The sequence below is a fragment of the Coenobita brevimanus genome, chromosome 5, assembly GCF_032717465.1.
Source record: "Coenobita brevimanus isolate Jiangsu-jjx chromosome 5, ASM3271746v2, whole genome shotgun sequence".
Taxonomy (NCBI): domain Eukaryota; kingdom Metazoa; phylum Arthropoda; class Malacostraca; order Decapoda; family Coenobitidae; genus Coenobita; species Coenobita brevimanus.
Genome location: NC_136958.1, coordinates 40,087,287 through 40,101,698, shown reverse-complemented (window position 1 = coordinate 40,101,698; position 14,412 = coordinate 40,087,287). Strand labels below are relative to the sequence as shown.

Below are 14,412 nucleotides of genomic sequence, written 5' to 3'. Positions count from 1 at the left end.
AATCCCGACATCTAAATTTTAATGTAAAGTACATGCAGTGCTGGTGTAACAACTTCCATTTACAGTCTGCTTTACTCCCGTTCTTGCAGCTCCATTCAAGAAAACACCCATACATATATTAGACTTTCACAGGGCATCCAAAAATCAAAGCGTCTCAAAATACTCACGAGCATTTCCACTGTGGGCAGCAGTCAACGATAATCCTGGTGCAGCCGGCGTGTGGCCTTTGCGGGAGTGGCGGGCACGTCACGTTGCTGCTGGTTATGCCACTCGAGGTGCACGTGTAGACTGTACACCCTACTGTCCAGGTCTCACCCACGTTGTGGTGATCACCAGCGTTGTCCACACACCCTCTGGATTGAAAATTAGTGTAAGATAATTTGGTACAAATTAGATATTAGTCACTTCCATAACTAAATATTGGTCTTTTAAAACTAATATTAGAGCACTTACTCGCATCTCCAGGCGTAACAGCAATCCTCCTCTTCAACCTTGCAGTAGGGATGTGGTTGTGGTGGCAGGGACGGGCAGGGGACTCGGTTCCTTTCTATGCCTGTCAGGGTGCAGGTGAATGTGAAGCAGCGGTCGGTAGGGTCTGGCCACACCTCACCTACTTCACGAAACTCGTCCAGGGGGCCGAAACATCCGCTGGAGGAAAACATTAGCACCGCATGGAAATAGTGTTTAATTATTACATTACTAAATTCTCATGGCATTAACCTCTATAAAAAACAGACTAGCTTTTGAATTTACTTATGTACAGGATCCAATCTACGCGATATGGAAGATAAAGTATAAAGAACCCTAGAGAAAGACTGAACTGCAGCTCAAACTTAGTTTCTGACAAAAGTACTTTGCACATGGTAGAGATCTTCGCAGCCAAGCGGTTCAAACTGTCTACAGGATCCAGATAAATTTATACAACCCGTATTCCTCCAGAGAAAGATTACAATTATGGCTAACCACTATTCTTACATTATGTAATCTAACTCATCCCTTGGGAGACAATACAAGAAATAAAATTTAAGTACCCCTCCTTCCCTGAAAGTTTCACCTAAGCTCGAGTGAGCATGTTCGAAGCCCGACTAACAGATTTATCCAGTGAAGTTTCATGGAAAGCGGACCTTTGTGGAGGCCATACCAGCCTACTCTGTACATAGAGTATTTTACTAGTCAATTCTCTTCGTAAAGAACCCTAAGTTTCCTACTATGCCTAGCAATTCTGATCTTAACCACTTCCAATTCTTGTGAACTGAAAACTAACTCCAAACATGGTTAATTTGAAACAACCGATACGGTTATATAGAACATTAACCAGCAAATCACTATTCTGAAACAATCGCTGATAAGTGACAAGTTTACCTTACACCTTAAGACCGTAGAAGCTGCCAAGCCAAATTAGACCACGAGACCGTTACTGGAGCCTCGTAATAAGCATCTTTGATATAAAATTTGTAGCAGACACCTTGTCATTTCTTATGTACTGAAAAGTAATTATAACCAATACATTCTTCACCCCCTCTCCTCCAGAGTTATGTGGCCTATTTGATCAATCGAAAAGGATTTCTCATGTCCATTACGAGGAAACGAGCCGCCTAACACAAAGTCAATCGCACCGAGTATTAATGGCTAACTCCAGTACAGAGAAAAGTTCACCTTAAGTTAACGGAATGGGTAGAGAAAGCATAATCGCAATATCAAAACAAACATCAGATTCTTACGTGCAATTCCACTGTGGGCAGCAGTTTATGGTGGCCGTGAAACAGATGGGGTGCGGTGCTGGCGGAAGTTGCGGGCAGGCCACGTTGTGGCTTGTGATTCCACTCTGGGTGCACTTGTGGACTTTGCAGTCTTCCGTCCAGGTTTCCCCTACATTGTGTAGGGCGCCGGAGTCGTCCACACACCTGAACAAAAAGTACAGGGACCGAAACTCGGGTCAACCGCAATCACTACCAGTGATTACACCAGCAATCTAGTTTCCTTTATTAATATGCTAATACTTTAATTAGCAAACCCTAAGTCACCGATTGAAAGATTATGCTTTCATTTCCAGTAAGCAGTTATTGTATTATATTTTATTCCATTCAGATATTCTCCAAGAAAACTAGGGTTACGACGGAAGAGTCGTGATGCGGTAAAACTGGGCAGTGTTAAAACCTATTTAACATTTATTTTAAGGGAAGAGCAACTTTTCACTAAACTTTAGCCAAGACAAGCCGGGACAATAAAAAATTACTCACGGGCAATCCCAGCTTGAGCAACAGTTGACAATGACAGGTCTGCAGTGGTAGTGTGGCCTGGGTGGCGGGGGCGGGCAGCGGACGCGGGGACGAGAGATTGGTCCAGCTTCCGTGCACTCCCATACCAGGCACGGGTCCAGAGGGTCAGGCCAGGTCTCACCCAAATCGTGTCTGTTATCTTGGTCGTCCACACACACCCTGTAAGAGCAAAGAACATTTAACATAGCAGAATAGATTACGTTAAACTTAACATTGACATGAACGTTTTCTCCATCCTTACTACGATAGCCTTCACTCAAGTTTCTGAAATATGGTTGGGAACACAAATGTCTTTAGATAGGACTAATTTAAGGAAATTGCCTGGTTGTGGAAGATCAAGTCATTGTACTTAAGATCTCTGCCCATTCCAAGTGACAGGCTTCGTATAACTTCTTAACATTTCAGATATTTTGCATAATTTATCTACCGGTCTACCCAAATTACTTTATGCCGCAGGTGACCACACTCCCAGCATTAAGCTACCCTCTCACCATTCTCTTACCTCCATAGAGGAAGGCATTGATGTGAAGAATACGTGAAATGCCAGGCGTAAAGCCAAGCAACTATCTTCATACCAAAACTCAAAATCATACCCCCCGAACCAGTAATTCAAAGAACCCAAACTCAGCACTGCCCCCAAAGCCTCACCGACACTGCCAGATGGGACAACACTGGCCGGGCTGTGGCTCCAGCTGGCATCCCCGGTGTGGTGGCGGGGGCGCTGCACAGTCCTGAATGGCCGTAACTGGCCCGTGCTCAGTACAGGTCACGTACTTACACGGGTCCAGTGGGTCCCACCACGACTCTCCAACCTCATGTACCCCACCAACAGAGTCCACACAGGTTCTGTTGGATGAAAAATTATATCTCCTTACCTGAAGGCATTAGCAGCGTTTGACAGTTTAGTAAATACTTAGGGGAGCAATGAATAAAAAACAGAGACTTTAATAAGGTTAGACTAAATTTAAAAATATTACAAAACAAGTTTTTCCAGACTAATGTTTCTGAAGTTAGAAATTTGTGTAAACATTTAATAATTCACCCGGTTACGTTAAAAGTTTAACTAATTTACTGACGTTGGTTTGGTGCAGTTCCATGTGGGACAGCAGTCTCCGGGCAGGGGCGTGCAGTAGGGTTGTGGGGCGGGCGGGCAGTCCAGGTCGAGGTGGTGGCAGGTGACCACACCGCCAGAACACTGACACTGCCGGCACAAACTCTCCAGCCAAACAAAACCCTCATCTCTGATTATCCCGTTACTGTCCACACAGTGGCCAATAACACCTCTGCATTCATACCCTGCGATATTAGGGTTTATATTAAATCAGATTAGAGTTTAAATTAACATTTTGCTTGCCGACCTACTCTAAGTACACTTAGAAACTTACACGAAGCACAATTGAACTACCCTGTGATGCAGTCGCTAGAATGTATTGAAGTTTTCACGTAAAACCTGCTCTGTACAAGGTAAGTCGGCTGTCAGAAGCTAGCTATAACTTTTCATAGTTTATGTTAAGAACATTGGGGGATAGTTTGTATCGTTTAGTAAACAAATGACTTACAATTTCAACTAACAATGACTGCTTTAGAAATACGGAAAAATATTTATTCACTTTATATTATCGACGTTTGGCCCCTTTAATCTCGAATCATTACGGCTCAGTCCCAGGAGTGCAAGACACCTTCCTCGAGGTTGTAAAATAAAACGAGTTACGGCGCGTTGAAATGGAATGGGCCATCAGAAGGAAAAGTACAGTTATAAGGTTTAGCCAACTCACAGGCTAACTAGGCGTTGCATAATATCGGGTGCTATAGCAGTTACAAACTTATTCTTAGGAGGCAAGTGGTACAGTGATAGTCGGTTTCCTATCTGTTTACAGGTTAGCAGTCTGCATTACACGTTAGCGATAATGGACCAAACTCATCACATCACAAATCAGAAGTTACAGTAAAAATGTCTTACCTACACTTTGCTTTGTACATAGATTTTTAACATTAGGAATAATAGGTTACCTGGAGTTTGTGGTATGTTAACTTTAACGATGGTGTGTTTGACGAAGGGTGGAGTTGTTGACAGCCTCACGCCACACACCAGATTAACGCAACACTCTGGCGCTCTCTCCAGCACATTGCCACGGGGCCACTGAGCGCCGTTGTAGCAGCAGCCTGAAAGTACAGTTTCCAGTTCAATATATATCTCCAGTAATGGTTATACTGTGGGAAAAAAAAAAAAACTTATTTAACCTAGTCAAGATCCCTAACCACTGTGATTCTGATGATTACGGTCATTACTGTTACACAATTTCATTTACTTGGTAACCATATACTTAGGAGTAAAATTTAAGAGAAATCAAGTGTGGTGGTCCCCTTTTGTTAAAACTCCAGCAACCTGGGACCCAAAATCAGGACCTTAAAATATAGAGTACTTAATCAGGCCGGAGTAAAGTTAAAAAGTTTATTAAGTAATATAGCCAGAGCCACTTGAGACTTTCGTGTACCCCCGTGCCGGCTGCGTGGTCTGTTCATGCATTTTTTAAGTTGTCACTATTTGACAAAATGAGGCATTAAAAATTCTCGGCTTATGCTTATGGGGTGTAGTTCTCCATGCAAGCTACATCACCAATTTGATTATTCGAAAATCCATTACAACAACCAGAACTAAAAGAACTAAGCTAAATTAAGCTTATATAAAAAGTGCTTAGATTTTATTTAACTAAAATACAGAGTGCTTAAGTAATTTTATGGGCAGCAGATATATAAAGCACTTACAGCTGCAACCTAGAGACCAAGCTACCGTAGTAATTTTACCCGATAAGTTTTGAAACAATTGAAGGGTATATTCATGCATAGTCAATACTAGTTAGGTTTTATTATGCCCTAGCTATTTTCCACGACCATATTAACGTTGTACATCAGTAAATACTATAGGCCGAACACCTACAACGAGTGTGTTCAACCTTTGAATAAGAAGTGTCTGGGCGAAATTAGTGCTTTCAGCTTGGCCTTCTAGGTACCTTTATATACTTTCATTGCTTTAATCGTGCCCAGGGTAGTTTAACAAGAACGGGTAGGCAATTGTTTAGTCTTCCGTGTACTATGTAACTAGTGACTATACATTGCGAAAGAAATCCAACTTGATTCATGTTTACACATTTGACTTTTCATGTTTCACTACCATTATTGCAAGAAGTTTGATGATCAACGATGTGGTTTTTTTACAGATTCACAAATAAACTATTGGAGAAAATGGTGCGAAAGGTTTGGGAGGAAATCATAAAGAGATTAAATTTTCCTAGTTAAATTTAAGGTAACCGCAGCCTCAAGACCAAGATCAGACTTCTCAACCTTTCCTAGTTTTAAGAGATTCGGGTTAGGGAAATGGGTGTAAATGAGTAGTCTGAAAATTACTTTACTACAATTAGGACAACTGGTTTCTGCTCTATGCTTGAAAAATATGCTTTGGATTAGATTCTGTTCAAAATAAACTACTGTACTTAATATTTACCGTCACTTATCAGTAATTCATGGCAGTTCCTGGGGCAACAACTATACTTCGCACAACAATCTTGGAAGGCCGTAGAGTTGGAGGAGTAGAGACAACATTCGTACGCTTCATTGCAGCTCCGCACTGGTGGAGAATAAGCTGTAAAAAGAAAGTTATTTTACAGTTAGCAGTTCCTTTAAATATAACAATTAAACATTTTCCATTCAAGGCCAAAAGATACACCACTTTCACTTTACCTTGTACCACGGCTATTAGACACAGCCCCGCCAAGACTGTTGCCAAGGCGGCCATCTTGAACACCCCACCGGCAAAGACACCTGGGAGAAAAACAGCCTTCGATACAAAAGAACACTAAAGAATATTATATTTGTTAGAATTTATAATCACTTCAAACAATTCCCTAGGACGTGTAGGGCAGTACATACTATCGATAGGATATCTTAGTTTGAAAAGTGAAAGCACTTACCCAATTTAACAGATTTTCACTATAATATACGCGCATGAAAAAAACAACAACAACAAATATGCAAGAATATGTAAAACCGAAAACAAATTCATGCCAACTACTATAAATGAAAAAAAAAAATAAAATAAAATAAAACTATAGCATATACATATAATAATCCCTAGGCTGTGAGAAAAGACCTGTTCGTGTGGGTGGCGTGACTGTCAATAAACCAACCCGGCCGCCAGCCACACATCACCTCGCATGCTGCTTCGAACCCCACTCTCGAACCACCCACCTGCTTCATTCACCCTTCTGGGGGTTTCGAAACACTCCTTCTCTAGCGAGTGATTCTGAACATTTCACCCCGGTATCACCATCTGTGTTACTAATGCAAACGAAATCGATATTGAAATGATATATGAGAGAATGTTAAGGGTCTAAAGTGCAAAATAAATCGCGATGGGGGAGGTGTTACGAAGCCTCCTACTCTACTTGTCGTGGTTAACAAGAGTCGGAAGAAAATGGGTTGTCTTCTGATTAACGATAGCTTACATACATACATACATACAACACGTGTATGCTTCACATACATACTGTAGACTCACATGAATTGAGAGAGAGAGAGAGAGAGAGAGAGAGAGAGAGAGAGAGAGAGAGAGAGAGAGAGAGAGAGAGAGAGAGAGTGAGAGAGAGACTGCACGAGGGTCATCAAGGCAGATAATATTTTTTCTAAGGTTCAGTCATCCCCTAGAACACGACACATCCTTCTGCGACTGGCGGCCATGTTTGTCTGAGCTGGGAAGAAGGAGAATGACCTAATATTTTGGTTTATTTTCCCTACCTCCAAACGGTATTATTTTTCAAGAGAATTTTCAAAAACTGTCGGGTTTAGATGAAGTGTTAATGGCTCCTCTTCAATATTAGCTACATGAAACACCAGGATAAGTCACCAGTGGAAATGATTTAAGTCGAAGAATCACAAAAAAATTAAGACAGGAATATTTGAGTGTATTGTATCATTTGGGACAAGACTAGAGAAATACTGGGATAATCCAGATGTTTAATATATGTAATAAACAATTTTGAACTATGGAATGGACCCGGATAGACAGATAGATAGATAGATATAGATAGATAGATAGATAGATAGATAGAGAGAGAGAGAGAGAGAGAGAGAGTAGCAAGACTATTCTGTAAAACACGTCATTAGACGGCGCTGGACAGGGCGACATTGAGGCGATTTGTTTGTGGCCACCCCTTACGGGACCGAGGCATTTAGCAATAGACAGATAGATGGACGTCAATAGATTCACAGGTTAATACATAGTGACGGTACTAAAGATCATTACAACTGAATATGTGTGCTGAGTCAAAGATTTCCCCTAGAAGACAACACGTAACAACTTAATTTACCCTCATTCCAAGCATCTGTGACCACGAAGCAGATCCGATAGAGCCCGGGTTCGATTCCTTGTGCAGGCAGCTGATACCACTCTCGACCCGTCCATCCGTCCTTTGTGGGTTGGTAGGAAAAATGACTACACTCCTTTCATCTTAACTTGGCCCGGATTTTCGTCCCTTCGCAGATTAATCCCCGTATCTCAGTAACGTGGAAAGATAATACTAAGGCTCTACATCCTCTCCATGGCACTTCTTCGTAACTAGCGCCCTATTCTAATGTTAATCTGTTATCATTCAGCATTAAAGATAGAGAGATGGTAATTTTAGGCCAAGTTAGAGTGAAAACAATATAGGTACGGTATGACCTGGATTCGTATTCTTGTGGGGTAACGAAGCTCCCTAACACCTCCTCGTTGGCGATTTATTTTGGATATGGGTTACTTATATCCTTTTGTACGTTACTTATGCAGAGTATGTCGATATTGGAAGGATTTATGGAACATAGGAGAGGACAATATGATGTAATATGCAAAATAAATCGTTTAGGAAAAGTTGTTAGGGAGATTCCTTAATGGACGAAAATGCGGGTCTTCAGCTTGTATTCTTGTCGTGTAACGATGCTCCCTAGCACCTCCTCGTTAGCGATTCATTTTTGGATATGGTTTGCTTGTATCGTTTTGTACTTTACTTATGCAGAGTATGGCGATATTGGAAGGATTTATGTAACACAAAAGAGGACAGTAAGGAGTAATACGCAAAATAAATCGCTTAGGAAAAGGTGTTAGGGAGGTTCCTTAATCGACGAGAATACGGGTCTTGAGCTTGTATTCTGGTCGGGTAAGGAGGCTCCCTAATACTTCTTCCTTAGCGATTTATTTTAGATGTGGCTCGTTGATGTCCTTTTTGCACGTTACTAATAAAGAGTATGTTGATATTGGAAGGATTTATTTAACACAGAAAAGGAAAATAAGGTGTAATAAGCAAAATAAATCGCTTAGGAAAAGGGGTTAGGGAGGACCTGGTGATGCAGTGATAGCGTACTCGGCTCGCATCTAGAAGAGCTCGGGTTCGAATCTCATGCCGGTCAGACTGCTGGATAAAAATTGTTCCCTCTCTTGTCTCTGTTTACCCACCAGTACAATTGGGGACCTGAATGTACATTAGATGGTTGCGTGTCGTGTTCTAGGAGAAGATTGAACCTCAGCAAAACTTGATAGCCTTCCTTAATAGCTCTCGCACAGCTGATAGGCATTCCAATATTTTCTTTCATAATAAAGCCATGTGGAGGAGATGGAGATTGAGTGACTGACGAGGAGAGTGTATGTGAGTGAGATGGAAGGGGAGAGAGGGAGGGGGAGGCCAAGGATGAGATGGAGGGATGGAGTAGAGAGAAGGGGGTGTGAGCTGGGAGCAGAGCAGTGAAATGGAAGGGGACAGGGCGACGTGGAGGTGATTTGTTTGTGGCCACCTCGTATGGGATTAAGGCGTCTGGCAATAGGTCGACACAATAAATAGAGGAGGACAGATGCTTGAGAGGGACGCCTTCACGTGGTGGCACCGACATGACCGGGTGGTGGAGCTGCCTGGGTATACAAAGGTCCCTCATTCCCCTCCCTATCCCCCGACGGGAGGATTGTGGACTGCGGGAGAAGAGTAGCTTTGTCTTGCAGTTCACAGGGTTCACGTTCAGGTGAGCCAAGTGTTACTCCTACTACTACTACTACTACGACTACTACTACTGCCACTACTACTACTACTACTGCTACTACTATTGCTACTACTACGACTATGACTACAACTACATGTCCTTTTCCTCCTTCACTTCCTTCTTCTTCTTCTCCTTTTTCTCCTCCTCCTCCTCCTCCTTCATCCACTTCTCCTGCTCCTTCCCACCTCCTCCTCCTCCTCCTACTACTACTACTACTACTACTACCACTACCACTACTACCACTACTACTACCACTACCACTACCACTACCACTACTACTACCACTACCACAAATAACACTGGACAACATACATGCATTCAGTGTAGAGTTGGGATATTAAAATTCAAGTGCTTTCCTTCGTAACTGCATTTTGTGTCTTCAGAAAAAAAAATTAGTCTCGTTCTACCATTGAGGTAAGGAAAATAAAATGCCGTAGGTCGAAAATTTCTGCCTGGTTTAAGGGAATGAACGATAATATTGGCGATTCCATGTCTTCTTTTATGGCAATTTTCTCCATTACCAATACACTTCGTCACGTTTAGCATTTCTTCGGTCATTGACGAATTACCGTCTCTTACTCTTGCACAGATCTCTAATACACCCCTTTTCCCCCTTCTAACTTGGTCTAAAATTACCATCTCTATCTTTAATGAGTTATAACAATAGATTAACACTAGAATATGATGCTAGTCACGAAGAAGTGGTATGGATAGGATGTACAGTACAGGCGTGGTATTGTATAACGGGGCAGCTCCACAGGCCAGCTATATCAGCACCACCACGTGAAGGCATCCCTCTCCAGCTCCTCCAAATCGGTAATTCATTCATATATTGTACCCTATTTTTTTTTTCTTTTGCTGCCTGGAGGATTTGGACGATTTATTTTTTTTGTCTTTTTCTTGCTCGAGGATTTGGTTCAACATTCAATTTCTTACCTCGAGGATTTTATTTATTTTTTTGCTTCCTCGAGAATTAAATAAAGTCAGAGTACTGTCCCCGTCCAGAGTTCAAGTATTTCAAGGTGTGTTCATTACTAGTAGCTTAAGTGCGGAAACCAGAAAACTAGATAGGACTGACCTCCTATCTTTAATTTATTCAAATTCCAATTCCTTTCATATCAAACTAATACTTTTACAGCCTCCAAGACTGCCTTTTTTAGCCCTGATAATCTCTGAGCACATACTTCATTTCAACACAAAAAGAAATCTTTATTCCTGCATCCGGATCCACATTGATCAAAATTCCCTCTTCCTTTATCCATTAACAGACCTACACCGAAGGTTGAATTATACCTCTTTCTTTCCACCTACCAGTTGCCATTATTTAACATTGTCAAGTTTATCTCCTAACAGACATGCAGTTTACATATCCTCATTGTCACTGGGATCTCTGAAAGTACATGCAGATTGCAGTTTTTTTTTTTTCTATGTACAATAGATTACTTTTAGGTTTATCGAAATATTGCTCAGCTTTTGTTTCAGTAAATTTCTTTATATTGTTACATTCCAAGGAGGCAAGTTCTGAATTTACTCCTTGGTCCCAAAATTTTATGGCAGTTTAGACACTTAGCTCTTAATTCACCTCTTAGTTTGGTTGTAAAGGAAATGTATTATTCACGTTCTTTATAAAGGTGTTCAACACAACTACTAGTTTAGAAACGTTGTACTGATATTTTACATTATACGGTGGTAAGTGGGGCCGTCCATCCACTCACTTCATTAACCAGGGTTTTGAATTTTCTAGCATCAATATTATAATTTCAGAGACTTTCAAACTAAAGTATACTATGCATTTACCCAAATTTCGCAGACAAATGGTTTAAGTAAACAAAGTTTTCTATATAGATTTTTTATAACAAACCATACGTATAAAATTTAAAAATAAAACTGCGTACAGTATAAACTTTAACAATATATACAGTTGTTACAGAAGTACAAAAATCATCAGTGATCTAAAAAAAAAAAATAAAAGCAGCAAGGCATTCGTGGCAGATTTCAGTCATGTATTTTAATGTTAAACTTGCAATTTGAGTAAGTATAAAGGTCAATTATTTAAATATCTTAAGCCTTAGTGGATGAAACATACTGGGATTTCTTTATATTCAAACTGAACTGTGGTATGTGAGAAATGGAATGGCTGTGTTGAGGTGTGGAAAAAATTACATGATTTTTCCACCGAGGAAGACTTTAGAACATTTACGTAAGAAAATTATCATACTTAGACATCTCTCAGTCACAAAGGTAGCAAAAGATGGACCAGCAAAATGCATCACTGAACTGAAGGGATGACAAAGCCACGCCAGATGGGGCAAGGCACAGCAGGCTACAGAATTATTACCCCAAACATTAAAATTTTTGCTGCCAACACTGACAAAACTCATCAAATTTCTGGATTTAGTATATGAACAAACTCTGTAGTTGGAAAAAAAAAATCCCTCAAGTTTAATAGAAATAATCTTGCTTTAGCTATGAAAACGGGGCTAGAAATCAGAGATGAAGGCTGTCAGCTGTGTTTAGTTTACAAAATTTATATTTCAAGATGGACTCCTTTGTCCTTTTCGTCTAGTTCTTTTTCATTTGTCTGGAGTTTCAGCAGGAGTTGTACCTCAAAGTCTGGATATTAATATATCAAGGTGTAGTCAGGTAGAGTTAGCCATCTACTGTATACTGTACGGGGCCTCTGTCACCTCGTCGTCGTCTCCTCCATCGCACGGTTCACTTGGTGCTTGGGTGCGTGGTATGATATCTGCAACACCAAACGTAACGCCGTAAAAAGGAGGAATTAGTTATGTTTATTTCCCAGCCGAGAGACCTGCTGGGTGTGTCTGTCCATAGATGGCGATGGATCAGGAAGCTGTAGACATGCCCCAAGGGTGATTTATACACATTTTTTTCTAACTCCCAACTCCTTTCAGCTGTTTATGGCCAAGTTTTGTCAATCAGAGGGACTATTTTAAGCAACCAATGAGACTCTGTACTTCAAGGCCACGACTTTCCATCTAGAAATTGTGGGATTGGCTCACTTCCACCAGAAAAACTTTAAATCTATTACGCAAACTTAGCACCGTATAGTCATCAGCTTAGGAGTGTAGCACCTCAAGGCTTGCTGTTAATACTACATCCAAACATCTTGAAATTTTTTAAGCCTCTACAGACTTCATACTGTACAGTATTGATAACCATTTAGGTTCTCTGTACAGATTAATGTTCCCTACACAAACTATAATATGCTAGTAAGAAGAGTTAGCCTCCTGTATCTATTCCATAACGGGTCCTGATTTCACCCCTTTTATCCTAACTTTGCCATTTCTCCATCGTGAATGCAATTTGAACAAGATAATACTAGAATATGGTGCTAGTCATGAAATAATATGGGACTGACTTAGAGCCATAGGATTCTTTCTCTGCTACTTGGAAATCCGCAAAATGAAAATCTGGACCAGTTTAAGGTGAAAGTAAAAATAAGGAGTAAAATACCAACCTGAGTAACACCGCTTGCCGCAGCCGGGGATGTAGCAGCAGGAGGAGTCAATGGGGCAGTCATAGTCCTCGTGACATACTTGCAGGTATTGGTCACACTGACCGTCGAAGTGTTCTGGTACGTAGCATTTTCTGCAGTACAAAAACAATAGTACAGTTTTTTAATTATTATTAACCCCTTCAGCGCCATAACTTTCCCATTTCATTCTTTCTACTCCCAGAGCAGTTCAATTTAGATTTTATTTAGCCCTGGAGGGGTCCCATTTAGATTTTAATCAGCTCTGGATGAGTCCGAATTTGATTACATTCGCCGGCGAGGAGTAGAGTTTAAGGGGCTAATTTTCCTAATAGTAGTACCAATAACTATTCCAAATATTCAATAAAGGTTTCGAGAACCCTAAAATGTCAAAGTACTTAATGGTGAAAAATGAGGCAGACTGCATAAACTCCCAATTCACAGGGGAATTCAATGGCGGGGCTGTTAGGATTTGTGGATAGGCTGGTTACCCTGGAGAGCAGTGTTCAGCTGCAAGGAAGTGTCGACAAGCACTTTCCTTACAATATTTTCACAATTAGGGGGTTGTACACATTTTCACCTGGTTAAAACACTGCTCAATTTTGTACCATAATAGCTTAGGCAAATTCAAAGACAGATTATGTACTCCTGAACTTCTATCGTAGACTATTTTTACTTTGTCGTTAAAGCATATTTTTTTCGTACATTAACATTCAGCGATGGACGTATTTGTGCGAGAGGTACCCCGTGAACTCTGCCCTTGTCCATGAAGTATCAAGGGCTGAAAAACTCCATATCGATTTGTTTAATGGATGGAGGATCTATGCATCTATTAAACATGTAAGGTAATCCTTTAAGAAATAAGAATATTACCTTTTCTCTGGGCATGTCCAGGCCTGGCAGCAGTTCTTGAGGACCAGCGTGCAGTCTATCTGTGGTGGTCTCGTCAGTGGGGGGCAATTTGGCGGCAGTTTCACGATGCCGGCCGGTGTACAGCGGTTGATAACGCAGGGGAACTCCGGGTATATCCATTCCTCTTCCATTTCATGTTCCCTCCCCTTCTTATCCACGCAGACACCACCAAATATGCTGACAATGGAAGACAAATTTGCTGTCAGGTTGGTACCAAGGCTCAGGACAATTCAGCAAGCGTGTTGGGAGTTTCATCTTATATTCTTGCGGGGGTTACGGCTCCTACTCAGGAGAGTGGGAATTCCTCCAACTCTTCCCTTCAGTTTTGAAAAATCTGACAGCATGCTACTCAATCACCAATGTCACACTATTAGGCAAAGTTAATGAGGCTGCATCGTCTTGCTAAGAATATATTTACCAAAATGATTACATGGCAGAAACTGTTTGCAGTAAATAAAAAAAATCCTACTGTAAATTTACACTCTAGTATTGTCAGTACTCACGAGCATCTCCACTGTGGGCAGCAGTCTACGATGATTTGAGAACAGCTGGCGTGCGGCTTCGGCAGAAGTGGCGGGCACGTCACGTTGAGGCTGATTATGCCATTCAAGGTGCACGTATGGACGGCACACTGGTCTGTCCAGGTGTCACCTACATCATGATTAA

At 41.1% G+C, this 14,412-nt stretch overlaps 1 protein-coding gene across 1 annotated transcript in view; it reads right to left on the bottom strand.

Moving 5' to 3' along the window:
* LOC145398920 (kielin/chordin-like protein) overlaps window positions 1–14,412 on the bottom strand; it is a 41,300-nt gene that overhangs the window by 10,756 nt on the left and 16,132 nt on the right. The window contains exons 19-28 of the mRNA XM_080271656.1: window positions 13,708–13,923; window positions 12,820–12,950; window positions 6,018–6,098; window positions 4,290–4,442; window positions 3,356–3,575; window positions 2,928–3,125; window positions 2,241–2,438; window positions 1,722–1,904; window positions 454–648; window positions 168–353 (exon numbers count right to left, since the gene is read on the bottom strand). Of these exons, the coding sequence (XP_080127782.1) occupies window positions 168–353; window positions 454–648; window positions 1,722–1,904; window positions 2,241–2,438; window positions 2,928–3,125; window positions 3,356–3,575; window positions 4,290–4,442; window positions 6,018–6,098; window positions 12,820–12,950; window positions 13,708–13,923 (1,761 nt within the window). The remainder of the gene's footprint in view (window positions 1–167; window positions 354–453; window positions 649–1,721; window positions 1,905–2,240; window positions 2,439–2,927; window positions 3,126–3,355; window positions 3,576–4,289; window positions 4,443–6,017; window positions 6,099–12,819; window positions 12,951–13,707; window positions 13,924–14,412) is intronic.